The sequence below is a fragment of the Spodoptera frugiperda genome, chromosome 27 (genome assembly GCF_023101765.2).
Source record: "Spodoptera frugiperda isolate SF20-4 chromosome 27, AGI-APGP_CSIRO_Sfru_2.0, whole genome shotgun sequence".
Classification (NCBI taxonomy): domain Eukaryota; kingdom Metazoa; phylum Arthropoda; class Insecta; order Lepidoptera; family Noctuidae; genus Spodoptera; species Spodoptera frugiperda.
Window position 1 is genome coordinate 7,058,679 of NC_064238.1, and position 27,103 is coordinate 7,085,781.

The following is a 27,103-nucleotide window of genomic DNA, read 5'->3' on the forward strand; positions in this document are numbered from 1 at the left end:
ATATTTTATTATTGTGTCTACTAAACTAAACTACTGATACTCTAAAATATTTAAACGATTAAAAGGAGAACTATTTAATATGTTGTATTTTTTTAAATATACGAGATAGTAATGTCTATTTTTTACTTAGTGAATTATTTTTTCTTGCCAATTATTTTTTCTTGCCCATGTAATAAAGGAGTTAGATAAATTACAACACAGATTTAGATCTAAAATAATTTATTTTCTTGTTTCTTTTATAAAACAATTGCTTATAACCTAACTTAATTATATAATTTACAATAAACATATTTCATAGCGTTTCTTCTACATTTGTAATTATTTACAATAAGTATTTTTATACAATAAGTAACATTTGAGTAATGACAATTACTGTTAATTATACTTAAACAAAAATGTAATTAATAAATAGAAAAAATGCGAAGTTTTCTAACACCGCTTTGTATAATTTGAACTTCAATCACAACATACAACAAGTACGATTTTATCTTTATACAAGGCAGCATGAGAAAGTATACAAGATTATATTGGGGAATAACATTACCTGGCTAACTAATTAACTTATTTTTAATTTTATTTAAACAAAATTCCATTATTGGCGAGACAACAATAAATAACAATTCGGAGGACAAACTAAGCGAGGCTCCGTTCAGCCAGTAACATCGACATAACTATATCGCACGACGTATCGCACGCATCGCACGTCTCATATCTTAAAGTCTATATTTTTCTCGAATACAATCTCTATCTACTCTCTGCAGATCATTTATATTATATAATACTGGTGACTATTAATTCAGTGGAACGTTATTGCTTTATTTTACGAATGAATCACTTACCAACTATCGTCATCGATTTCTCTTTACACGGTACACAAAAATATTATCTACTCAATAAACTTTAATAAGTTTTTATTTATCGTAATGTAAGCATGCTTCACAAGGCACTATTCTAGCGAGATTATTATAAACTCAACTGAAAACACGACCAACTATTAAATTCGGTTTCAAAGTCCGAAGTCGGGCCTAAAATTACATTTTATGGCAACAAATCAATAACAAGTTTTTGAAACACAAACCGCGGTACTACAATGTAGAGCAGTGTCAACACGCAACAGTCAGCCGCTACTTGAACTAAATCATACAAACAAAATAATGACAACTACAAGTCTACGCATCGACTCGACACGGTACAAACAAGCATGTCCTCATTACATCATATCTTACATCTAAGTTGGCGTTTGTATTGCTCTTTATTTTAAACACTCCCAAACTCGGGGAACACGACCTCCTATAAATAAGTTTAGGTACTTCACTTGTCAAGTACGGGCTTACCATCGACTGCACCAAACTTAAACGTTATTTATGAACTTAGTCAACACAAGGAACTGTCACATTTTATTTTACCGTTAAACAAAGTGGCGTGTATAATTATGTAAATATCTTTGTTGAAAGTTGGTGCAATCTATATTTGTGCTTACAGTATTAAACTAAGATTTTTTTAAGTCTAATAATTTTTTGCAAATAATTTTATCACAAATTACAATTTAATGCGCCAGCACAATGATCCAATGAGAACTGATATCACAGCATTTTATACAGGTGGCGTCGCACCCTTATAATCTGACATTTTTGACATATTTACAGTAGATTTTCATTGCGAAGGCGAACGGTCCGACTCGTTCATTGAAGCGCTAAATATTTCGACGAGACCGTTGTCCTTACTATATTATATTCAGTCGCTTTCGTTAATATTTTATTCCTCGATTACTTATGACTAATATAAACTATGCGATACTTTATTGGATAACAAAGAAAAACTTGTACGCGAAAGTTGAACAGAAGTCAGTCATCCATCACCGCGCACTCTTCGGAACGGACAACAAATCTATTTTAACAGATCATCCCCTCACTACATTATCGTTCCCCTTTTAGTTGGAGACTCCCCAACCATCGTATCTCGTCTGTCAACTCATGCTGGGTGAATGTTACTTACTCCGCTGACAGTTCTAATTAATGTGAAAAATATTTTGCTTTACAATATTCTTACAGAAAGTAGGAAGATTTCATTTTATTTTAAGTACAAGAAACGAGTTTGTTTTACAAGATTAGAGGAAGAGGAACAAAATCCTTGTACTCATACATCAAGATAGCTTCACATGTGCTCTGTTAGAACGGTACGATAGTAAGGGGATGAGAATGCGTCTGCAAAATATCGGCTAGTTTACGTTAGCGTGGCTCGGTGTGTGTAATCGTTCATTAATCACTAGCGAGCTGTGCCCTATCACCGCAGCGAAGCCACGATCTCGTTGGACATACTGTTTTGCTGGCTCGATGCATTCAGGCTTTTGGAGCATTGCTGAAATATACAATATCGTTCAATATATTTTGTTTGGAAAGGAAACGTCTTGAGTGAGTCATTGGGTACAAATCGTTGCCAATAAGTAAGCTGTTGATGCTGAAGAGGGCATGAATTTTATATGGAAAGCGTTCCAATTTGATACGTTAAAATATGAGTTTAAAAATTTATTAGAATGGCAATATCGGGATATTTCAAACATTGAGTGTCAATTCTAGTTTACATTGCGGTCTATTGTCTACAACATCAACCTCATAGAAGATTCAAAGTCGCACTTCGCAGTTAGCAAGGAATTATAAAAACTTTCTAGGAATATAAATGACCTTCAAATGTATTTAAACGCTCTTATTTCTGACAATAAACTGTCTAGCCCATGTAATATCGGCCCTATGAACCCAAGTTAACCTTAATACGTGTTTTGTATGGAACCAACACGAATGTACATAATTACGCACAATAATGTTATTAAATATTCAGTCCGAGTTGTTAAGTTAAAACTAGTAAATTGGCCGTAATAAAGCTCTAGAGTTTTGGAAATAAAACTCCAACCGACCGATTGTTGATTTGATAACCGTTGTTAGTAACAATTGGATGGTTAACTATGATTATTTTTAACAACAACATAAAAAGTGTGACGTTAGCTTCGAAGCTATTTAAAATCGACTTTCGTTTACAAGGTGAATCGAAATTACGTTAAAAATTAAACGTGCTGAACTTAATTTTTGGAGTAAAGTTCTTTCTAAGTTAGGTACTTATTGAGTTTCCAAACGTTCATCGACTAAATTGTCTGGCACGTCGATTGAAGTTAAACTGCTGTTCTAAAGTATTTCTGTGGCCGACATACTCAAAGAGTTTCTTGGTCTTAGTTTCAAGTTGGAGCGTTTATTTAAATACGTAAGTAGAACTTACAAAAAAGAACATTTTATACCGTATCTATTACAAACTAAAATCAAATGATAGTGTTCGCTTGAGAAATCCAGGAGGATATTCTGTCACGTAAGGTTTAAAGTGGACCTGGCCATACAAATCTGTGCGCTTGAAGCCTGAAAGAGCTTGAAAACAAGATTAACGAGGTCAGGATGCGGGCGTTCGATGTAACATGGACATCTTCCATTAGTCCCGAAATGTTAAAAATTGCAGAAAGGTACACCCCTAGTATTCCAATACCTTTTAATAGGGAAGGGACATTTAGCCTAAAATAACGTACCCTTTTAGGGTATTTTAGGGATGACGTCTAAAATACAAAATCTGTTCGATCCATATTCGATTAAGTAGGTAACTTATTTTCATCTCTATTATGAAAGGGATAAGGATTATAATGTTTGCTAAGCTTACCATTTGCCGTGATTCCCAAGCCTTCATGGCGCTCTTGTACTTCTCGAACTCATGGCACCAGTCTGAGTACACTTGCTTGTATTCCTGTGACTTACTCGGTTGAGTACATCTGTAATACATTTTATGATGATAAATGGGTCCCAAGTGTGACATAATGTAGACAAATGATTTATTTACTAATTACATCGAAAATGCAATTCTGGAACTCAACCACACTCCACAGTATGTCTTTGTTTCAGCACTATACCTACCTAATGAAGTTATAATGACACAGCAAACTCTTGATATATTTTTTATCTTAAACTTCTTTTATAACATCATGCGATTTTAATAGCTTGCCTAGTATAAATAACAAATGTGGAAGATCTCAGTTACCTGTGTATATCGATGTCCAAGTTATAAGAAGCGATCAAGGTGGGTCCGAAATAACACTCGTACCGGCCTCGATCCGATTCTGTTACCGACAGTAACACCAGACCTCGTTCTGACGTCTGCAGAACTCGATCCCAACTGGACAAGCAAAATTTAATATTAACGTAAGAGAAATTATAACTTTTTAGTACAGTAGACGTATCAAACAAATTATGTTGTACGGCACATCTATGTGTTTGACGAGGTAATTCGATTAGTTTCAAGTCACACTAAGGGCTTATAGTCATGAGCGACATGCGTATTTGACACGTTAAGCGCGTACAACAAAATTTAGAGATATGGAAGACCTTTAAAGAAGTAAGAGCAAGACACTTAGATTTAGATTTAGATTTCAGCCATGATCGTCCCACTTACTTATAATTAATTTTGTATCGTCCTTTCTCTCTCGAATGATGGTACCAGATGACATGCTGGTCTTTTAGCGCTTCAGGAGTCTTTCCATAAGCTGCTAAATGGACACTCTGTCCATATCCAGCTCTCACAGTCTTCAGAGGAGCACTGGCCTCGCATATCGAGGGAGTGGAGTTGGTGGCATCATGGAGTAACCCTGGACTGTATGGACGGCAGGCCCCCACTTCTTTATCCCATCCACAATAGGGATCCAACACGCACCGAACACAACTGTCGTACCTATTTCGAAAGGAAAAAGTTTAAAATGTTAAAACGTTCTTGTTTAGTTTTCCTGGGTAGTTTATACTTTTGTGGCGACATAAAACATTCGAGAGCTACTAAAACCACTTAGGTCTTAACTCGTGAAATTGGATATTTTACAGAGCAACGAAATGTTTATTATTTTCGTTATACCAGCTTAACAATTGAATTGTGTTTATAGATCTTAAACTAGTCATAAATGAGAGTACTTTTTGATTTGGAGGAAATTGCAGTCATTCAGCGTGCTGTGAACAGATGTTTTGTATTGGGTATTATTTACGGCACAAAATCTTTTAATATGTGCGTTGCGTGCGTTTCGCCTGCATTCTATTATCTTTCTGTATAGTTAGTAACTACGCGCTGTTTACAGACTTGTACGATTATTGAAAGCATTAGCTTTCAGATTTGCATTAGCAAATCGGAACAAAATTGGCAAACTGCAGGGACTTAAAATCCCCCAATAACAATTTCATAATTACCACCAACATTGAACAGACTTGCAGCTGTTTACAACTCACTCATTACTTGATCAGCATAGATAAGGAAAACTTCAAATGACAATGGTCAGTAGGTACCCACCTACTATTAAGTAAATAGCAGCTGTTGCTTATCAGTCGGAGACACAACGCGCCCGCACACGGACCCTATCCTATAGAACTTGCGATAATCTAAGTTATAGATATAGGTATAAGCAAGTCTATACATGTATATAGCCCTCCCATGATCACACTATACCTATATTAGTATTATAAATGTGAAATTTAGTTTGTTTCTAAGTTTATCCGTCAATCACGCTGAAACTACTGAACAGATTTTGATGAAATTTGGTATACAAACAGGGTGTAAGCTGACTTGAATGATAGGATACTTTTTATCCCACGGGACCACGGGCGAAGCAGCTAGCAGAAGCTAGTAATTCATAAGTGTAATAAGTGACAATTGATGATAATAAATTTAGACTGAACGACTGTCGTTACGACACCTAATCTAAAAAAGACTTCTTGAGATAATGTCCTTAATATACTCACCGGTGCGCACACGCTCTTAACGGCAGTTGTCGAAGCCGGTTATCAGTAGCTAAGTACAACGCGTGCAATCGCCTGGAGATGGCCAAAGCCCGCACTGGTTCATCCCCAGCTGCCCGCCACACGTCAGCCACACGGGATCCGCCGCCCCCGCCCCCAGCCCATTGCACTATCTTGTAAACTTCACCTGCACCTACGCAAAATTAAAAAAAACTAAGTGTGCCGGAGCGACTTCCTAGTGGGTTTACCGTGGTTCCGGCCACAGGAGTAGGAACGGGGGGATCCGCCGCCCCCGCCCCCAGCCCATTGCACTATTTTGTAAACTTCACCTGCACCTACGCAAAATAAAAAAAAATATGTCAGTGTTAAATATGGATGGCAATGGATGGATTCAAGCTATCCTAAACTGTCAATTTAGTTTTGGAGTTCAAAGTTATTTAAGTGTACCTTCATTTGCTGGTGTCTAGTCTGTACATGATAAAAACATATACAATAGCTGCTTTAGTTAAATTTTATAGAAAATCCACTACATTTTATGACAATGTCATCGTAAAATTATATGATACTATGTCATTACTTTAACCGCTATGAAATAAAATGAAAAAGATCACTTAAATCCCTATTTGACCTGTTTAAAGTTCATGAATCTTTTGTAGCATAATACATATTTATAAGACCTCGCGGCTTTGTACCTTGAAGGAAATCTGTTACTTATCTCTTTAATTTCACATTTAAACATCTAGTCATACAGGCACTCTGATGATATAGTATCACACCTTTTGTTTGAGAGGGGAAAATCATCCAATTACTTCTCCCGCCTTGAGTAAGGCGAGAGAGTGTCAGACTCTTACTGAGTAAAAATCAACCCGTTCCTACTCCTGCTTTTCGAGCCGGAGCCCCGGTAAGCCCGCTAGGTAGTCCGCAGATTTAAAGTAAAAATATGTATATTATAGTCAACTTACTGGTGCCAGCATAGAACACGGTGTACGTGATATCATCCCCCAACATGTCGACAAACTGCCGGTCGACTACGATGGTGGTAAGCACCAGGTCCCGTTTGTAGAAGGCTGGGGCATCCCCTTCGTGACGCACCGCCGAGTCCATTAATGGATGAGACCTAGCGAGGAAGATAAATGAATTAGTGTTTATTTCTGAAATACGTAACGTTATGTGTATACAGAAGATTTATGACATGATTTTTCACTACGTCAGTTACCTACTCCAATTATTGATAAATAAGTCGAGATTTCATAAAACCCTTATAATTAAAACCTATATACATCGATAAGCTTAACAATATAACCGAGAATTTGGAAAATTCAATTAACTAGATACTAAAACCTTGCTCGGTAGTTGCAGATTCGACCACTTCACAGCGAAACGGTATCAAAGATATCAGAGGCAAAAGCTTCGTACAAAATAACAGGCAAGAAATGCAAGACCGATTGTGAAACCAGATTGACTAGTAGAAGTAGGTCAACTACCCAGGTTCGTTTGATCCAGTGCAACAAGATACCACTATCACGTTTGTCTAACACAATTTCCATTTTATCAATGTTTCTCTATAGCCACGTTTTCGAAACACCGACAAAATACATAAATAACTCCTCATAGCAACAATAGGATTTCCTGTCAATTAGGCTCGAGCTAGGCAATTAATCTAGATGCTTCGGTTACAGCCCTGTGTCACTACAATGGGTCTAGGCGTAGACGATTACGAAATCCAATATTCAATTGTGTTTAGTGTTAAGTTTCTGTTATTCTACATAGTCTAAAAAACCCAAATCGTGTCCTATGGAAGTTCAGACAAAACATTGTCTACTCTACTATTCCCAATTTGAAGATAAAAACTCAACAACATGTTTTAACAAAAACTAAATCTCTTGATAGTTATCTTATTATCATAACTTTATCTATATGCATTAGGTACTACTTTAAAATTGTCTCGGATAGTATAGAAAAGACATCAACATCAGTCTGAAACATGTGACGTCCATAAATCCTTATCAGACCCACGTGGGTCAAGACAATCTAAACTCTCTCAGAGAAAACCAACGCGCAAAGTCCCAATAGCAACGTTCTAAACCGATTTACGTTATAGCAAAGCTACAAACTTTTCAGTTGACACCTAACAGATCCCCGGAGCCTTCCTTTCTATTAGTTTTGACAATTATCCGAATATCCGAAACCTATTTAAGTTCCCTAAATTAGAATAGAGTAGGAATCTCGCAGCGCGCCATCAATTAGTGTGTGACCCAATTAAAGGATACGCGTCGAACTAACGCCCTCTAACCTTGCTCAGATTAGTCTCCTGAGAGCGAGATTAAACTCTAACATTACCAATATCTTGAAAGTGTGCACACCTACTTAATACACCTTATTAATCACACAGACTTGCAAATTAGCGCTGTTTATTTTTAGCGCGGTTGACGATGTACACGAGAGCAGGTACATGACGTATCATATAAATCTTAGTTATTTAGATATAATACGTCTGCTGCTTTCAGTAATTAGGGCTAATTCTATTTATGAACTGCGCAGGTTTTCGACGTAATAGAACTTACGTAATATGACATAAGCACAAAGAGTAATAAACTAAACAAATAAATTAATAATATTAATATAAGTAATTTTACCTGATAAAATTGAGCACATTGTCGGGAAGAGCCTCTGTATTGTTGACACAAGTGCCAGGCCTGGGAACTGGCACGCGAGCTCTTAGCACAGGCAGCCATGCTGAACTGGATGATGCCTGAGTAAGCACATTGTAATCATGAAACATTATGGTAGAACAATCGGTAATTTAGGGGCTAATGTAAGTTGAAATTGCAGTAGGTAGATGCGGTGAAAATTAAAATAATGCGACGACAAAGACTTCTTTTCTCTTAAATAAAACCTCAAATCCTTTAGGTCGTTTCTAAAAAACATTCATAAAAATGCAAGAAATGCTACCCATTATCTAAATATTCTCTTTTTCACTGCATAAAGCACCAACTATCTATAAAAAGCCTTTGCAAAGAACGTATTTATATGAAAAGAGGTAAAGAGTAAAATACAGCATAATTATTCATAACTAGCGCACTCGTAAGCTTAATTCCAGTACGCGGAGTAAGAAATTACAGTTGTTAATAATTTTAATCACTTATAATATTATACTGTTTAAATACAAAGTTGGGATGGAGCATCCATTGTGGTACATTCGTAGATCATTCAATTAAACGCGAAAGAGATATCTACGTCCTTTTGCGACATTTGATACGTCACATGGTGAGCCCGTGGGACCAGTCTGCTGGGGTTATTTCACTTGTGCATCAACACATACATACAAACATGCATTTCCCGAAGGGTTACACTGAAGTACACCAGTCACTTTCCGTTAATTGAGTTAATGGGGTTTAAAGGGTGAAGTGATTGGTATACAACTGGCCGATCCATTCAGTTCTATCATGTTTTCATTTCAATAAGGATGAAATCTTTTAGTGGTTTTAGGAGTACCTAAATACAAAACAGTCCAATTTACTTATGCTTCAAGATTAAAAGCGGTTGGAATGAAGTTTAAACGGAGTATGCGGAGTTTTTATAGCTTTCCTAGAATATGTCTGGCATTTAATTGTGGCAGTAAAGTAATACCTGTTCCTTGAATCTTCCGGCGAATGCCTCCTGTATGTCGTCCATGGTGTAAGTGCAAATGGCTGAGCCAACCAGGCCGTCGCTCGCTCCCGTTGTGAATGCCGCATAAAACCGCGTCGTATCTCCCGGCATTTGGTACACGCTCTCTGGATCACGCGTTTTAGTGTTAGTTTCAAAATAAAAGTCATCGTTAAACTTAGTATATGCACATCCTGCACGCTTTTAACATTTTATAAATAGTACTTAACTTGCAACGAAACTAAAGATCCATAAAGGTAGCAAATAAGTATTCACTCGAGACTTTCACAGAATTTAATGCTGAGATACTTAAATGTGACTACAAACTTGCGCCCCAAATAAAATCCGACTTTACAACGTAGCAATGAAATGAAAGCCCGAAAATGTTAAATTCTATAAAAGTTGAATTGAAATACGGCTATTAAAAAGCGTAGATACAATTAAAAGATTGAAAACTTACATAACAGAAGTTTTACTTACGAATTTCATCAAAATAGAAGGGGAACTCTCCCGGTATACTACAATTGAGCCTCGCTTTCAAATATGTGGCCCAGTTCTGGCTTAATATATGTTTTCCACCGGTATCGTGTTTACAGACTCTCGCCACTCTCGAGTAGACAGCTTTCCCGCAGTTCATAAACTCCACAGCAGTTTCTCGAAAGAAGAATAGCACGTACTCTCCGACGTCGAAAGAGCCCACGAAATTAGTTTCTGCGGCAAATTAAAAACATTGTAGCATCTCGGAATAATATTATACCAACATGCGATTACAGTTTTATCGTTTCTGGATTACGATTTCATTAGCAAATGTATTTATTGTGGAAATCCCGAGATGCTCCGAATAAAATTGCCTTTCCTTAACATTTCCAATCTATACATATAATAAAATCGTAGAAAAGTGCTGTCTGTACATTGAAAATAAAAATAAAAAAAATAGCAGGGGTTATTGTTATGTCGATGTCGAACCCAAAAATGTAATTAACTTTTTTTTTGTCTGTTTGTCTGTTTGTCTGTTTGTCTGTTTGTCTGTTTGTCTGTTTGTCTGTTTGTCTGTTTGTCTGTTTGTCTGTTTGTCTGTTCGTCTGTGCGCGCTAATCTCAGAAACGGCTGGTCCGAGTTGGATGCGGTTTTCACGAATATATTGTGGGATGCTTAAATTTACATTTAGTGTTTGTTTCATGTCAATCGGTTCATAAATAAAAAAGTTATGTCAAATTAAAGAATCACGTCGAACACTATTCTATGCTTATTGGTATAAGCATCATTAATTTCCGCAACTATTTGACGGATTTGGTTGAAATTTGGTACAGATATAGTTTAGAACCTTAGAAAGGACATAGGATAGTTTTTATTTAAAAAAATAAAAATAAACGTTAAATTTCGTTACATTCATTTGGTTGGGTATCGGCCGAGCGCTTCGGTACTGTTGTGGAAATAGTATACTATAAGTCGTATGATTATTTGTCTGCAGTGGTCCTGCTGTTTCGTGTATTCTAAATTGGTTTCGTTGTATTTGTCTATTAAAAAGTTTATTTGTTGAGTTTTCCTGGTTTTCTGGTTAAATTATTTAACGTAGGTTTAGTTTGATATCGATAATTATTAGTTACTGTAGTTAGTTTGTTTAATAAAATTGTAAGTCTATAATTTATAAATTAATTAGATTTAAGTCGTCTCTTTTAAATTATTTAGTTTAAGATTGGTTATTATAGCATTGAGGATAGGTTGTAATATAATTTCTTTTTTAATTGTTATAAATTCGTAATTCGTAGCTTTCTTTAATTCTTTAGTTTTAAGTTAGTTTTCATCTTAAGTTCGGAAAGATTATAATATTTCTTTAGTTTAAGTCCGTTTTTAATCTATTTTTTCAATGCCCTAAGTGAGTATACATCTATTAAATTCAAACGCAGAGCTCATTATGTTGATTTTTGAGGAGTTCCCTAGAATATCTTCCACATCTCATTTTTGAAGAGATCCCGGGAAATCGGGAACTATGTGGTTAAAACCAAAAATTTGCCGGAAGTCACTATTCCACGCGAACGAAGTCGCGGGCTATAATAAATCTGTAGAAGGGTCAATTCTGCTCATTAAAAATATAGAAAAAATAAATAGCAGGGTGTTACTGGATCGATACCAAACCCAAATATGTGATTATAATTTTTTTGTCTGTCTGTCTATATATGTCCAGGCATCACGTGAAAACTAACGGTTTGATTTCGATGAAACTTGGTATAATTATGTCTTATTATCCTGGGCATAAAATAGGTTACTTTTTGTCCTGGAAAAATAAGTAGAAAAAAATCTTTATTTTTCAGTTTTATTCTGGTCAACAGCAGTAGCTCAATAGAGGGATCTCCTTAATTATTATGGGCCTCGCCGTATTTGGGTCCAATAGATATTTATAAGATGTCGTTGTCAGAGTTACTCAAAATGGAGAAATAAAACTTCCACGCGAAGACCGACATCCGCGCGGACGGAGTCGCGGGCAGAAGCTATAACTAATAAAAATGTAGGCTTTTATTTCGGGTCGTTTAGCTGACAGGTCAGACATTGTACAAGGTTCTTCTTTATTTCCTTTTATGTTCCTACGATAAAGAGTAAGCACCTATAGGTTTTATCGTAGTCTCGTAAAAGAACGTACGGAATAAGGGACCCAATATCCCGATTAATATAATGAACGTCCCCAGGTTTATTCATTCAATAATGCTGATATTTTGCATGGCCATTGTAAATTTTGATCGCAGATGAAGATATTCCAGATATGGGTACTTTTGTTAGACTATTTAGACATACATTTGTTTTTATCATCTTCCACAAAAAATAACATCAGAAGGGCGAATAGTTTATTAAACAAATGTCCAATAACATGGCAGTTTAATATTTAGTTAATAAACGTAGAATATTTTGATATGCCTACTAAAACCGCAACATATTAATATTCACTACTATTATAACAATCAACTACTGCCCAATTTCAGCCATAATAAATGAGATGTAGTTATTCAAATTAATACCTTCACTCTACAATGAGTTGAACATTCTTGGTCTTATTTAAGGTGTATTAATCATGCTTATTGGTTGTACTTCCAAGAGAATTTATATTGCGTCGGCTGCGGTCATAATTTCGCAAAATATTGTAACAATTCTACTACACAATGGACAACTATTTGGAATATTTGATTTACATTGACATTTAAATTGATAATAAATTGTTTCGACTGCAAAAGTTTGCCAACTACAGGCGTGTTTTGTGACCATTGCTGTTACGAGAGAGCATAAATACAATTACAGTGAAGATTCCCTCAGACAGACATGACTTGTGGCGTGGCACGAACTCGCGCGAAATCCTTAATTTTTCTTTGAAGTTGCCACGTACCAAGGTCGTCTGCCAAGTCAGATCTGTCTGTAAAGGTCATATTACAGCTGAATCTAAAAAGAAGAAGAAATTAACTTACTGTCAAGCCACTTTGAATCGTACTTCAATGTTCTTTTAAAGTTATATTTCTTCTGTCCTGTTCGAAAGTCGTACAAATCGTTTCGAAATATAACAGGGTCTGCTTTCGTGAACTCTGCGTTAGTTCCCGCGTACAGAGTGGGAAGTCCGCCAGGGTTGCCATCCGTCACCCACACTGCTGTGCTGTTGTCTGCCGGGTCGTAAGGACACTTCGCCACTCCTAGCCCTACGCCCGGCACGTACTCATGTCGGGGCAAGTGAGTGAGATTCAGCTAAATGAAAATAAATAAGATTTATTAAATTGTTCAAAGAAAGTGAGACAAACAACCGTAACCTTAAGCATTCTGGAGGATTTACACAACTCTACGTCATACGAAATGACGTCAACGACATTATTTACAAACGTAAATGCAAACTATATTACCAAATATTTAGTGCATCACTATACAATTTCATTATAGTACAGTAGGCTGTATGTGTAATTTCATTTTACGGGATTTCAAAATACATAATTAATTTTAACTAATAGAAAATAGAGAATAGATCATCATTTCATTTACTGTGCATAAATACACAAAATGGCACAAGAAAAATGGTAAATGAAAAGTTAAACTTCTATTACAAAGTAAGTGTTCTCTCGGTCTCTGTAAGATAAATGACGATGACAATGAAGAGATCAATCTTACATTTGGTAACTAGTTGGGGCTAGTAACTACTAACTGTCGGACTGATCGAACTACTTAATGGTGATAGAAGCTATTAACCATTTTACGGTTAATCGTTAAGAGAATGTTACTCTACCCTTTAGATTTAAAGACTAAATTTTCTTTGTTAGTTACGGGTCGAACCTTTAATTACTGAAGTAATTAAGATAATCTCATCAACACTTTATAAATTGGGGAGAAGATTACAGTTTTGGGACTCGAGTATTTTAGAAAACCTTTTTTGTTGTTCGTGCTAGTTTTAAATTGAAGTTTGTTTGTTTTCTTTTTTTTATATGAAATACGTTTGTTTTGTTTTATTTTTTATTGTAGTCGTAACAATTGAGTTTGTCGCTTCAATTGCTCGTCTATTCACGTTTTATTTAGCTTTGCAAATATAAAAGTTGATAACGAAACATCAGAGTTTTTATTCCACGAAGGGGTAGGTTAAGGACTACCTTAACACATTCCTTCGTGGAATAAAAGCTTTTTCAAATAAGGACATGAATTCAAGCATATTTGCGTACTCTGTAGTACTTAATCAGACCTTGCTGATCGAACCGGACACTTCCGAGAACATCTCAACAAATTGTTACCAAAAAATACTTACATAGACGACCCAGTCTTTAGGACTGTGTGCATTAGTCCCGCACACATATAACCTCTCCCCGTCTCCGAGTGGCTGGAGCACCCGAATGTGGTTCCTGCACTCGAAGGGCTCAGACTTGCCCTTACTCACACACCTGGCCACGTTGCTCGCCTCCAGCAACAACGCGTCCCGCTGCGAAACATGCACATGTTAATAACTGCAAAACATGTGCTTAACTAAACATGTGTCTGCTAATTCAGTAATCATGTCTGTGTCTACCGCTAGCATATGTCGCGCCCCTGTCTCTAAATGAATTCCAAAACCGTGAATAATACATAAATAGCTATCATTTCAAATTAATACGAATAGCAAATAAAGCTTTATTGTCTAACAATAAAACAGTATAATAAATTCAGACATTTTATTTCAGCTTGAAATCAAAACAGTTGTCTACCATTCCCTCGCCTCGTTGGGCCATTCAAAAGTTGACGTGCTACAGAAATAATCCAGCTCTAGATATTAAACACACGTGAAATATACGTCTGCTCTGAATCTCTGATTCAACGCCCTGAAAATAGTGTGGAACTTGTCTTTTTATAGACAACTAATAACACTTCATTTTTATTTAAACATACCTGATACTCGACGTAAGTATGAAATAAAACGCACGCGTCCTCTTTACAACCGAATATAAGGGTTTTAATGTCAAAAGAGTATGACACTTACGTGTGAAAATGTAGAAAAAGCTTATATGAAAGCAAGATGCATTAAAAATCCAGTGTAGTGCCACCAGAGTGTTCTTTAGAATTCAGCAACCGTAAACAAGCGGTTCGCTTTACTTTAGAAAAAAGTAAAGTTTTAGAACTTTATTTTAGGGTGATATTCTGTGAGTGGTCGTTGCAGTCCAAATTGCAATTGCAGTCAAATTTAAATTTTACTAAGTGCGGTTTAAGGTCTCAAACTCGGATAGTAACGTTTAGCTGTATAAGAGGTAGAACTCAGAGTAACTAAGTCCTTTAATCAAAACTAGTTCTATCGAATAATCTGTTTCTGACTTCATCCATGGATTAAGACTTGCAAACGATCATGTTCTAAACTTAACAATATTTCGTGGTCAGAGAGAAAAGGGTCTACATAAAACGTCTTTAACAGGTGTCTTAACACCTACGTCACCAATAAGTATGTAATTTAGGTAGATTCTAAACATCTCCTAAGATCTATTCACTTTTCTAACACCATTAGTGTCAGTCAGTAAACCTTTGTAAACTACAAAGTACTAACAATTCCAATAACAGTAACTTAAGTATGCTTACCTCACAATGCGACTGACTAATATCAGTCATATTTAGTCTGAATACACGATCCCTGGAACAAAAATGGCCACTTAAATGAAATTGTTTATGGAAATAACTGTAATGCAGTTGTAGAAGCACGAGATAATAATAGTTTCTTAGCTACATTACGTATTCAAATAACAAAAGTAAGACAATCCACGTTGGAATTGAATGAGCTTGGTTCTAGTGGGCGGGTGCACTGGCGGGTAGCGGGTACCATATGCATGTGCACAGACAACCTTTTTCTATTATTTTTTGTGGCCACTATCTGCTCAACGGATCGCATAAATTGCGCTGAATTGTTGGCCGTTTAGCATTAATGCTTTGTAAGTTCGACTGTCTAGTTTTAGTGTCTTTATTGACAATTTGTGTTCACGATAATTTTTGTACGTTTAAATAATGTCATGCAGCCTCATTGTCATATAGAGTGAGCCTATCACGTACCACCAAGCACTATATTATAATTCGTGTTCTACAAATAAAAAATCATAATAAAAAGTATACTTTGTCATATCCATACTCAGTAGTCCGACTTGTGAATCGACAATATCCCACTAGTAATTTATAATCTTTTGATGAAAGTTCATTACCAACTCTAACACTTTGTAACAAGTCTTAATTTACAGTACCCAGTATATATGGTTTGTTAACAAAATAAATGGTAAGTTCACGTCGTATTTGTTGAAGTTTGAGAATTTGAGAATGTATTGTAGTTGAAAGTGTTAGATTTATGTGTTTTCTTGTATTTGTACTCACATACGTGAAGTGGTTACGACTATCGTAAGGTCTTGTGTTACTTGTTCATGTTGGACATGAAATATTGTTACTTTTGTACATTATTTTTAAAATAATCTTCATTTACTCTAGTGTATACGTATTTGTTGTAGATATTTTAAAAGTCTTCCTCGGTACAATTATTTTCTTAATTAAAATTATTTTATCTTTGAAACACGTTTTATTATTTATTATTTACTAGCCTAAAAGTAGTAGTTCCTATCCCATATTTCATCCATATCCCTTCAGTAGTTTTTACGTGAAACAGTAACAAACATCCATACACACAAACTTCAACATTTATAATATTCGTAGGAAGCTGCACATACTTATAGCACATTACTCAAGTAACAAAATAAACTGCAAAACGCTTTCTGCATGAATATTCCAAGGAGACCACTATCCTGTTAGTAATGATATAATATTCATATTTTGCAGTAAACGCTATCTTTGGTCTTTATTCTTGCATTACTTATCCTTTAGTTAGTTTATACGAAATGTTATAAAAGTTAAATCATGAATAAACAGTACAGCTTTCATTTTTGTGTCTATTTCCCTAACGATTAAAGCAAATACAACAATTATTATAAGATTTACTGGTGTAAGTGCTTATAAGATTAGCACAATTCCCTAATTAACTATATAACTAGTTTTCAAATTAACAAGCAATCTTCATTTGTATAAAATTCCAAAAAGTGGACTTTCAGGTATGTATTTAAAATATCATAATGTTAAAACTACACTCTACTTGATGAGGTAGGTAAAAAGTTCACGCGTACACATGAAAAAGAAATATTATGCATTGGACGAGGGAATTACATAAAAAAAATATCATAAATGTGCATTGCTCCGGCCATGTTTGGATAGAGTAAAATGTAATCTCGTGGGGAATAAAAGCATTATGATATTCGGACATTTGATGGATATCTGTCTAAACAGACAGACAAACAAACAAAACCATTAAATGAAAAGAACTTTTAAAGATGTACGAAGTAAGTCAGAAAGATTCGAAGACTTTCGTGAATTAAATATCGGATTTACTCTAAGAAGTTAGGTAATTAAGCGCATCTAGAATCTAGACTAGTTCAAGCCATTGGGATTTAATTTATTTAAAAGTCTGAGTCTAAGTTTGTGCCATTAATGTCTTAGTCGTTTTAAATCCATCAATATTCCGTTTAAAAGAATGCGAGTCCAGTAACTTTAAGTATCTGTTTCTAAAAGGATACGGACACAAAATACACATCTTTATTTACTTACTAAGAAAATAATACCGAGAATTACTACTTAGAAAAGTATATATTACTTTGCTCGACTCGCAACTCACTCAGCCAGCGCTAGCGGTTCAAAAATTCAAAACAAGAAATATTTAAAACCGTAACAACAAAACTCATTCAGAAAAAATAGTGTCACCGTCCATACATTTCAACGTAAACGTCTGGACAGGGAAAAACGGGCAGCATGAACGAACAAAAGTTGACAGAAATTGGTGGATAATGTGGTTTCATGTCATGAACCCATTTCCCATGTAAATCATGACGGTGACGCAAGTGGTTATGGTAACAACACTAATCAGCCACAATTGTACCCTTTTGTATTTATATTTCTCTTTCTGATAACACAGAAATAATTAACAGTAAAAACAACATAATACGACCGGTATTTTTGACTAACTGCGAGTAATTACTAGGAATTGTTTGCTTCGAATTAATTTGCTTGCTAAGTTAGCTTTTAGATTAATATCTATTAATGTTCTATAATAATTGAGGAGCTTGTGGCTAAGTTATGGATTTAGATCTACTGGTCAAATTGGAAGGTAAACTATGCCTACCGCAATTAATTTGCGATTCAATATTAGCAATTGTAATACCTAAGCCGTCTGCGGTTTACTATAAAGTTAACAACCATGGTATTTAAAAAAAAATCTACATTGTCGAATATAATTCTTAAAAGCATGGAATCTAGAATTGTACCCTGTGTATGGCAATAGGCTCACCTGTTTTAATAGAGCTCTCAGCCCTCAGTCAAGGTTATCCGTTTGCTCTTTAACTCTGTCTCATAAAACCTGGATGACTACCTCTACCACAGTGATTAAAAGAGTGGGATCTTATATTGTAACCATTACTAGTATGACAACTTAGCAAATAAATAGCCTACATTATATATTATACAAAATTGCATTGCATACTTACATGGCACCAACGTAAAGTGTGTTTCTGTCCTCATTGAGATACAAAGTACGGTAGAAGAGACTCCCGCAGGAGAATTCTCGTATATGATCTGTAACAAAGAAATACAGCATGTTTAGTTGTTAGTACAGTACAGTATATGCACTGCAGTATCACAAACTTCTTATGTCACAAGAAAGTTACGATTTGGGCTGAAGTTATTTGTAGTTTTAGTCAGGGCATATGTAGTGTGTTATACTAGAATGTTCTTAGATCTAGACGACAAATTATTTTTATGTAGTAAATCTAATTTATGTATATTTGGTTTTATTTCATCGCAGAAACTTAGGTATTAGATCTAAGTCAAAGTCAAAGCATTTATTATACAAATAAATAAATAAATGGAGCAGAATGAGGAAGAAACTCCATAGTATTTTTTTCATCCTTTAGACGATGAATTATTTTTTTGGCGTAATTGCAATTTGCTCAAAATGTACTATTGGGTACAATTTATTTGTTTGGTCTTTTATTTATACTACACAACACTATATGTTTAAGTAATAATTTAATGTACGGAAATATCTAAAAGCGTATAATCAGTTGATTCAGAATAGTAATTTCGAAATCTATAATCAACCGTTGAATAATTACAACAGTAAACTAAACTTTAGATTTGTTAGTTATTCATTTTATAAATCACAATTTATGAACAGCAAATATTCATAAAAGTTATAAACTCGATTCATGGCGGGATTATGCAATGGATTTTTAAGTATTCCATCATTTGCATAAGAATTGGCTATCGAAATATAATAACAATATTTTATGCAGACAAATTGTAGTCGCTGTACATTATTTTATATGTATATTTTAATAACAGAAGTTTTATAAAAATATGTGACATTACGTGAAATAGAAATGGTTTTCTCTGACACCTTTTTTTCGCGACAATGCAATGAAACTAGCAAAAATCTAGACATCAAAGATTCGGAACTGCAGACTACCTAACGGACTCTGGCTAGAAATGCAGGAGAAGGAACGGGGTGGTTTTTAGTCAGTAAGAGTCTGACGCTCCCTCTCGCCTCGCACTGGTAAGAGAAGTCATTGGATGATATTCCCCCTTTATAAAAAGACACCAAAGATTCAAAGATTTCTAATGTACCTGTGCATTAAACCTAAAACCGTAATAAAAAAAGGTATAATTATTTATATCACTTGTCACACACACAAACTATTCAATTAGGAACTACAATTAAATACGCTTAACATTACCCACATTAAAATAACTAACCAACAACCAGTTGATTACATTAAACACATAAAAGTAACCCTTGTGTGACGTGCCATCATTACAATATAATAAAATCAAAAGCATGGGTTTCTGTTTACCCTAATTACCATATAACCCAAATGACAGGAAGCTACGCTTACAAATAGACAATCCATTTTTTCGACTGTTTATAAAATAATGATAGCTTGCCACTATTAATCATTATAATGAAGAAATAATAGAAATGACATGGCTGCTGTCATATTTACACTACATTTATGTTTTTTCTTGTATTATCTCTGTAATAATTTCGTTTTAGGAGATTTCTCATTAATAACTTTTTTAAATTTAGGTTTTGTCAATAAGTTCTTAAAAATAAGAATTTACAAACCTTATAGTACTTTTCTTTAAGTTATATTTAAATTCTTATCACAAGCTTAAAATTACTGATACATTATATTATGTACTCTTATGAGTTTTATATCTACCTTTATCAGGACTTACATCAAAATCAAAAATATTTCTGATAAGAATCTAAATATCACTATTAAAAATATAGACGAGCAAATGGATTTGATTACAGATATATTATCAAAAAGTAAATACAGAAACCGGAAAATATTTATTTAAAGACAGTATTATTTGCCGATAAAAATCTTGTATAGACACATGGACAACGCATATACACATAATTATTATTATAAAATCAAATCCAATACAAAAAAAAAATTAAATCAAAAAACAAAACAAAGTATGCCATATGCAATTTTCGACGGCAACTAATTATAACTCCCGGGTAAGGAGGCGGTAGTTATTGGCAGGTGGTCCGACCGGCGCGCACGCAAGATCTCGTGACACCGGCGCTCGACATCGTCACGTTTACAACGACCTCTACTTAACTATAATTAAACTTTAAGGCTTATGCTTGTAGGATTATTGTCTGTAAGTAAATTTGATGGGTTTTATGAAATTCTAACCCCCTACACCCCCTTGCCATTCGTCAAAGGATTGAGTTTATGTATGTAGCTTTTTTTAAGGGGAGAAAACCATCCAATGACTTTTCTAGCCATGGCGAGGCGAGCGGGATTGTTAGACTCTTACTGACTAAAATCTACCCTGTTCCTACTCCTGCTTTTCGAGCCGGAGCCCCGGTAAACCCGCTAGTAGCTATGAGTAGAGTTGCATACGATATATTTAAAATTATTTATCAAATGCCATGTATGTATATTTAAAAAGCTGCAATATAACCTTACACACAACATCTTTCGGGAAAATAAGAGATACGATGATGGAAATTGTTTGAAAATGTGTTACCAAGTTAGCAATAAACAAAGAGGCAATTTTTTCACGATGAAATGGGAAAACATGCATAATTTTGAAACATAAAAATAAAACGGCTATAGCATTTATCGCAGAAGATTTAAAAGCATGTCAATTTTATGTCACAATAGAAACGCATCGTTGACGATGGAACACATAATTGTTTTTATAGCTTCGTCCCAAAATAATATGAATGGCACATTCATAACATTTGTCCTGTATTTTGTGTGTATTTAAACAACATTAATTAAGCGGTAAAATTATATGTATATCTCTGTATCGTATTTATCCAGTACATTAAATCTAGTACAATAATTGTCCTACTTACTATCAAATCACTCACAGCGATAAATTAGTAACCAATACGGTTTTGTGGTAAAATATAATGTTCGTCATAAAATATTTTAATGTTAATGATTTACATAAAGTTTTTGTGTAACCCGGTTTTATGCCTATTATATGTATAAACAACAATAGCTGTTCGTTAGTCTCGCTAAAACTCGAGATCGGCTGGATTAGTCTTGAATTATTTGTGGAAGTCCATAAAAAATGTGTTTCTCAACAAACTATAAGTTGTTTAATTCTACACCACAGTCACCATCTTTATTCAAATTAAAAAACAGACAGGCATCCTAATTTCCCTTTCGCACTCAATTTGCAGGATCGATGGTCATCGAATCAAAGTAAAGTAAGTGCGGACAGCTATTTCCTCCATCAAAAAGTTGGGTCCGATCCTTTTCCAATTAATCGTCCTACAAGTTGATTATGTCGGAAGTGTGTAGCCAGGCTTAGTACCTCTACTACGAATTTAAACTACGTACATTTGTCGATACTCAATAACAAAAACGTATTTTTTGTTTATATGACCAATTTTGCAGCGCCTCTATTGGTCATTTAAGGAACTAAGATTTTCCAAAAAAAAAAAAAACATCATTGCTATCGAGTTTTTATACTGACATAGTCACTACTAATATCATTAGAACTTAAAATGGGATATTTACTATGTTACTCACATAAACTAATAAACATGGTAAGTAAATATCACGTTTTAAGTTCTAATGATATCGCTATCGAGTATTGACTAACACTATTACTTTAAACTTATGGTAGAGGTATGGGTGTAGTGGTTAGTTATAAATTCCATAGTGCACAAATGAGGGCTAATTATGATACTGCGATGATTTGATCATCGAATGACGTGATAAGCCAGGGATATGTTGACACCACTGGACAGCGGTAATTATGACACTAATGAACCTATTGTTTGACACTCTAATGAAGCGTGGGGTCCAATGTTGCTGCATTGGCACATTATCTTCTTGCAATATAATAGAGTAGTTGACTATCTAAAGTCTAAAGTAGACTTTATTCAATATTAAATACGTATCATTTTTAAATAAAAACAAAACGGTGAAATGTATGTGTGGCGCATTACTTAGAAACAGCTGTACCAATTTCAAGGATATGTTTTTGTTGTTTTGTTTCAATTTAGGGTAAAATAGTGGTTTAATTTAAAAATGGAAACATACAGTTCTCGGGAAATGGAACCACTGTGAAACTGGGATTGGTATTTTTTAACTATTCACAGTTTTAACTTTAAATTGTGAACAGTAGATATATTCACCGTTTCAACCAGTAACCTTCAATTTCCCTCAACGCAGCCGGACCCGAAAGTAAAAGAGATTTATTTTTTAAACGTATTTTTGAGGTAAAAGAACCAATTTCCTTATTTTAAGCGCGACTCGAAATTTATTTTATCCGAATACCGAATTTGGTTTCGTAAACATTGATTGTAATTTATACGGATTTAATTTTATTGACCGTCTTCTTTATTTAGGTATTTTATTGTGATTGGTATTGATTAGTTTAGTTTATAGTATTTATTAGTCTAGTATCTACTATTGAGTTTTTAGGTAAATAGTTTATTTTAAGATGAATAGGTTAATATATTCTATACGTCAGTTCATTAAAGTCAATACGTTTGATGCCTAAACAAAATAACTGGCTTTAAAATAAGGTGTTAGAAACTACAGGCACAATATACTACATAATGTTTTTGCACTATGTAACAATTTCACCTTTAACATAACACAATTAACCCTACAAAATGCGCTATAAAACTGACCCATCATCGAAAATATTCATACAAAGTGACGTGATAATGTTAATAAATTAATTTACAGCAAATAGGCTGTAGGGTAAGTGCGGTTAAAATGTAAATCCATAATAACGAGGTGAGGTATCGCACGACGGCAGCAATGACGACCGCATTATGCTGATACCATCGCGTTGGGAGGGTTAAATACCGCAACAAGTAAACGGGCGGCTCGGCGGTCGACTGTTAGCTGAAACGTGCCACTGGTACTTACACTTCTGCTGAATGCTGTATTGGTACTTGTTTCTTTTTTTTTTTGATGATGAATATGATTGATTGGATATTTGAATGGACTTTAGAGTTTGTTTTGTTTTTTGTTAAATCACTCTGTTGTATCTATAGTGGCATTAAGTAGGTATTAAAGTACAGCAAAATTAAAATAATTATGATAAAATGCATTGTGAACTAATTACCTACATACCGCATTCTGCTATTTTCATACAGAACAGACAGAAGAACGTGAAGTAAAGATTTGATTGGTAATACCAAACAAACGTATTTGTACAAAAAAATGTCTATCCAATAAAAGTTCCGTCGTTCTGTTGTTTTTGGCAACATTTCCAAATTCTCGTTTCGTATGATTCCTTTAAAAAATAATTTAAAACAAAGGATTTCCTGAAATGATCCAGTCGAAAGTAAGAAAAAAGTTTTAAGTTCGAAACATCTGCATATAATTACAAAACGTTATTCGAGTCACGAAACAATTAGTCAAAACGCACATGGCAGAACGTACGAACGTATTAAGTTGTTAACAACTTAACATGGCTCCGTACTCCGTATATTAGCTTAAGCAAAAAACGTTTAAAATAAGAAAAGGAATTGTTGCGAACTAAATATGTTGGTGCAGACCGCAGCAGCTGCGACGCAGATTTGTTTTTCTTTTTTATTTCAACGCAATTGTAGCTGGTGTGCAACGGCCCTATTTACGGCAGTGTATTAATACCCTTGCCTGGATTCGAAAATGATAAAATTAGCGCTTTATAGATACGCATTATGCATGCGTACTGGTATTAAACTAATTAGCTTTAGCCCAGAACTTCGGTATTAATTATCTCAGTGTTTTAAAGCAACGTTCAATAAATAAATTTTACTTATAGCCAAATATTAAAATAGTGGAAAGGTAAGTCTTACAATAATATTCTACAAACTTTTAAAGGAACGAGCGTCTAAATATAATATTTTAGAGAAAACTTGTACTTGTAAGCATGTTCAATACAATTTACGATACCAGATAACGCTCAAAGCTTCAAAACAACTCACAAAGAAGAATGCGCAGCAAATATCGGTAAATCCAGTTGCGGGAATCGTGTTCGAACCTCCCTATACATTTCAATAAAGAAGTATGTATGTCATTATGAATTTTAAAAACATTTTGCTCTTAAAAGGCGATGGTATTTATACGTATGCATTGGAATTTACATAGGTAATAAAACAGTCCCATAACTCCCAGTTAACGTCCCAGTACACGAAACCCGAAAGTAAATCAGACACCAGCAGTTCAAATAAAGTCTACGTATTTACAAAGAGCTCACATGAATGTCGGCGACTTGCAGAGAGAGTTGTCTGTGTACTTAAAAAGAACAATTCTCTAGTAAACGTTTTACTAAGCGACTGGTGTAGTGTCCCCTATCATTGTTTAAAGTTTTCAACTCGAAGGCAGTGTCTACAGACGCAGGTCTGGCGAAACGAGATTCGGTTCTCACATCTCAGCTTATTTTTCTGTTTGTGAATTCAATAGTTGGGGTGTGTTGTATTCTTTTTGCGTGTTTCAGTTGCGCGTTCGTCCGGTCGGAGATGCGGTTCCAGATAACGGCAGTCTTCGTAAATCTGCACTGTCCGAGTCGCCGCTGTGTTGCCGCGCTTGGCTCTCTACTCCACGTTGATATCTAAAAGAAAATACTTTAGAGAACCGCACTCACTGACGTGTTTTGCTAAAATACAGTGATTTATTTATTTAATCGTACAATTCCAACGAACATTTTGCTGTTATTTGGATTTAAAATCCTTTAAACCTGTATTCCCTTGTGATAAGTAAGGTTTACAATAAATATTTATATAAACAAAAAACTTTTGTATGTACGCCTATGTCCAAAACTAGAGGCCGCAATCCTCAAAGGATTGGTATGAAAATTGGCACATTTATAGTCACGGTTTAAATCCCAGTTACTTTTGGAGACGGGTAAAATCCTAAGGGTATGTTGATAGAGTACTACTACGGAACTTAGACAACTCTACCATGATCTACGTTTTTATAGTTTCTTAGAATGAAGTGTAAACAAAAAATACTTCGATAAAATATTGTTTACGTTGGAAATGAAGAGTTTTTGTTGAAAATATTCATCTATCTGTAAATAAACGTCTCAAATAATTACAAGACAAAAACTCCGGCCCAAAGTAATCAAAATGTAAATTAATTTTAACAAAAACAATGTAATGAGTAAACATTACTGCGTATTCGATTCAATGTTTCAATTGAGTATTTTACATAAAGGGTTGGAGCAAAAAATTGTACAGATATATGGCGGCTGGAGTGTCGAGCGGACGCCCGGGGCGCTCATTAAGCCGAAGAGAAGCGCCTGATGGCGTGTTGTTTTTACACGGATTTCGCTGTTACAATTACCACGGTGAGGTGACGATGCTTCACTTAATTTAGTTACAAATGTTTACAACCCCTCATTGTACAGTATTACGTATTTAAGGTAGCATACATTTACTTAACCTACTTCCCAGCAAAAAGGGTAATTAACTATGGTGTCTATACAAATGTGTATTGCTAAATGTAATATTCGATTTGGAAAAAAATCTTAAATTTAATTACAGTTTAGCACGGTCTGCTACGTTTACTAACGTAATCTTCAGTTTGCGAAATCGAAATTAGATGAAGCATAATGATTTGCGTAAACTTTCGCTCTAGCCCCGCACCCGCACGCGTAAATGGACTTTACACCCGAACGTAATTGGAACACTACGCACGACTTATTTCTTTACCCAGAGAGACCGTGAAACCTAACAATTGACTGGCGAGAACCTAAGCTGAGCAAAAAGTTGTGATACAAAATGTGGGTAGGAACGTACGTACTTACGATTGGTTTGCTAATACAAGTATACAACTCCCTCAATATCATGAAAATTCAATGCTGCCTTCTCATTTCCACTAAAGATAAAATACAAGCATTATTAACTAAATAGCTATCACGGTATAGAAAAATCTAATTAAGGTTAGCACCAGCATGTCGGGTCCCCCATAACAAGCATCGTAACCGCAAGTCACCACAACTACAGGCGTGCACTTTATCTATTAAGAAGATGTCTGTGCCTTTCAACTAATAGAATTTTTAATCAAGTTGGTTGCGGCGCCGCCTCGGCACAAGTACGCCAGATTAATGTAATTCGACGACGCCATCACAAAGGCAAATTGTAATCCTCCCTCTTTTCATTGTATATTCCCGTAACGTGGCACTCTCACAATGTGTCGTATTTTTACTTTATTCGACAAGACCATGCATTATGTAGATACACATGCCACTGCAACGGTATTTTATTATTGTGAAAAGGAACAAGTGTTTTGCTAACAAACGTTGAATTGCGACAAAGGTATCATTTGCATAACGTCATCTCCAATGCGGCCTTTGACTCGGTGTCGGATGGATGTCGCCGGCCAGCGGCGCTGCAGTCGCAGTGTTCGGAGCGCCCCTTAAATCGGCCGATTGCGGCACAGTCGTTAGGAAGGCCAAAGTGTCGGGACAATTAAGTTGAAGCGGCGATTGTGAACGGTGCCAAAGCGGATGTAGGTCAGTGAGTGCAGAGTGGACCCGCACCACTAAGGTGACGGCAGATTCAACTACGCCGTGTCATGACCTCGACAGTCCTGCCGCTTGGCAACGCAACTCGCGCC

The 27,103-nt window shown here is 35.1% G+C and overlaps 1 protein-coding gene across 3 annotated transcripts in view; it reads right to left on the reverse strand.

The window, feature by feature from the left end:
• Window positions 1-202: 202 nt before the first annotated feature.
• Window positions 203-27,103, reverse strand: part of LOC118263356 (semaphorin-2A-like) — a 60,053-nt gene continuing 33,152 nt past the window's right edge. For 2 of the 3 annotated variants that reach the window (XM_050705614.1, XM_050705613.1), the window contains 13 exons: window positions 18,488-18,575; window positions 15,504-15,555; window positions 14,212-14,382; window positions 12,902-13,172; window positions 9,930-10,160; window positions 9,432-9,577; window positions 8,438-8,553; window positions 6,764-6,918; window positions 5,805-5,994; window positions 4,480-4,755; window positions 4,069-4,203; window positions 3,694-3,802; window positions 203-2,358 (listed from right to left, as the gene is read on the reverse strand). In XM_050705614.1, coding sequence (XP_050561571.1) covers window positions 2,284-2,358; window positions 3,694-3,802; window positions 4,069-4,203; window positions 4,480-4,755; window positions 5,805-5,994; window positions 6,764-6,918; window positions 8,438-8,553; window positions 9,432-9,577; window positions 9,930-10,160; window positions 12,902-13,172; window positions 14,212-14,382; window positions 15,504-15,555; window positions 18,488-18,575 — 2,015 coding nt within the window. In that variant the 3' untranslated portion in view covers window positions 203-2,283. Of the gene's footprint in view, window positions 3,803-4,068; window positions 4,204-4,479; window positions 4,756-5,804; window positions 5,995-6,763; window positions 6,919-8,437; window positions 8,554-9,431; window positions 9,578-9,929; window positions 10,161-12,901; window positions 13,173-14,211; window positions 14,383-15,503; window positions 15,556-18,487; window positions 18,576-27,103 lie in introns of all 3 variants that reach the window. The other variant, XM_050705612.1, reaches the window with a different exon arrangement.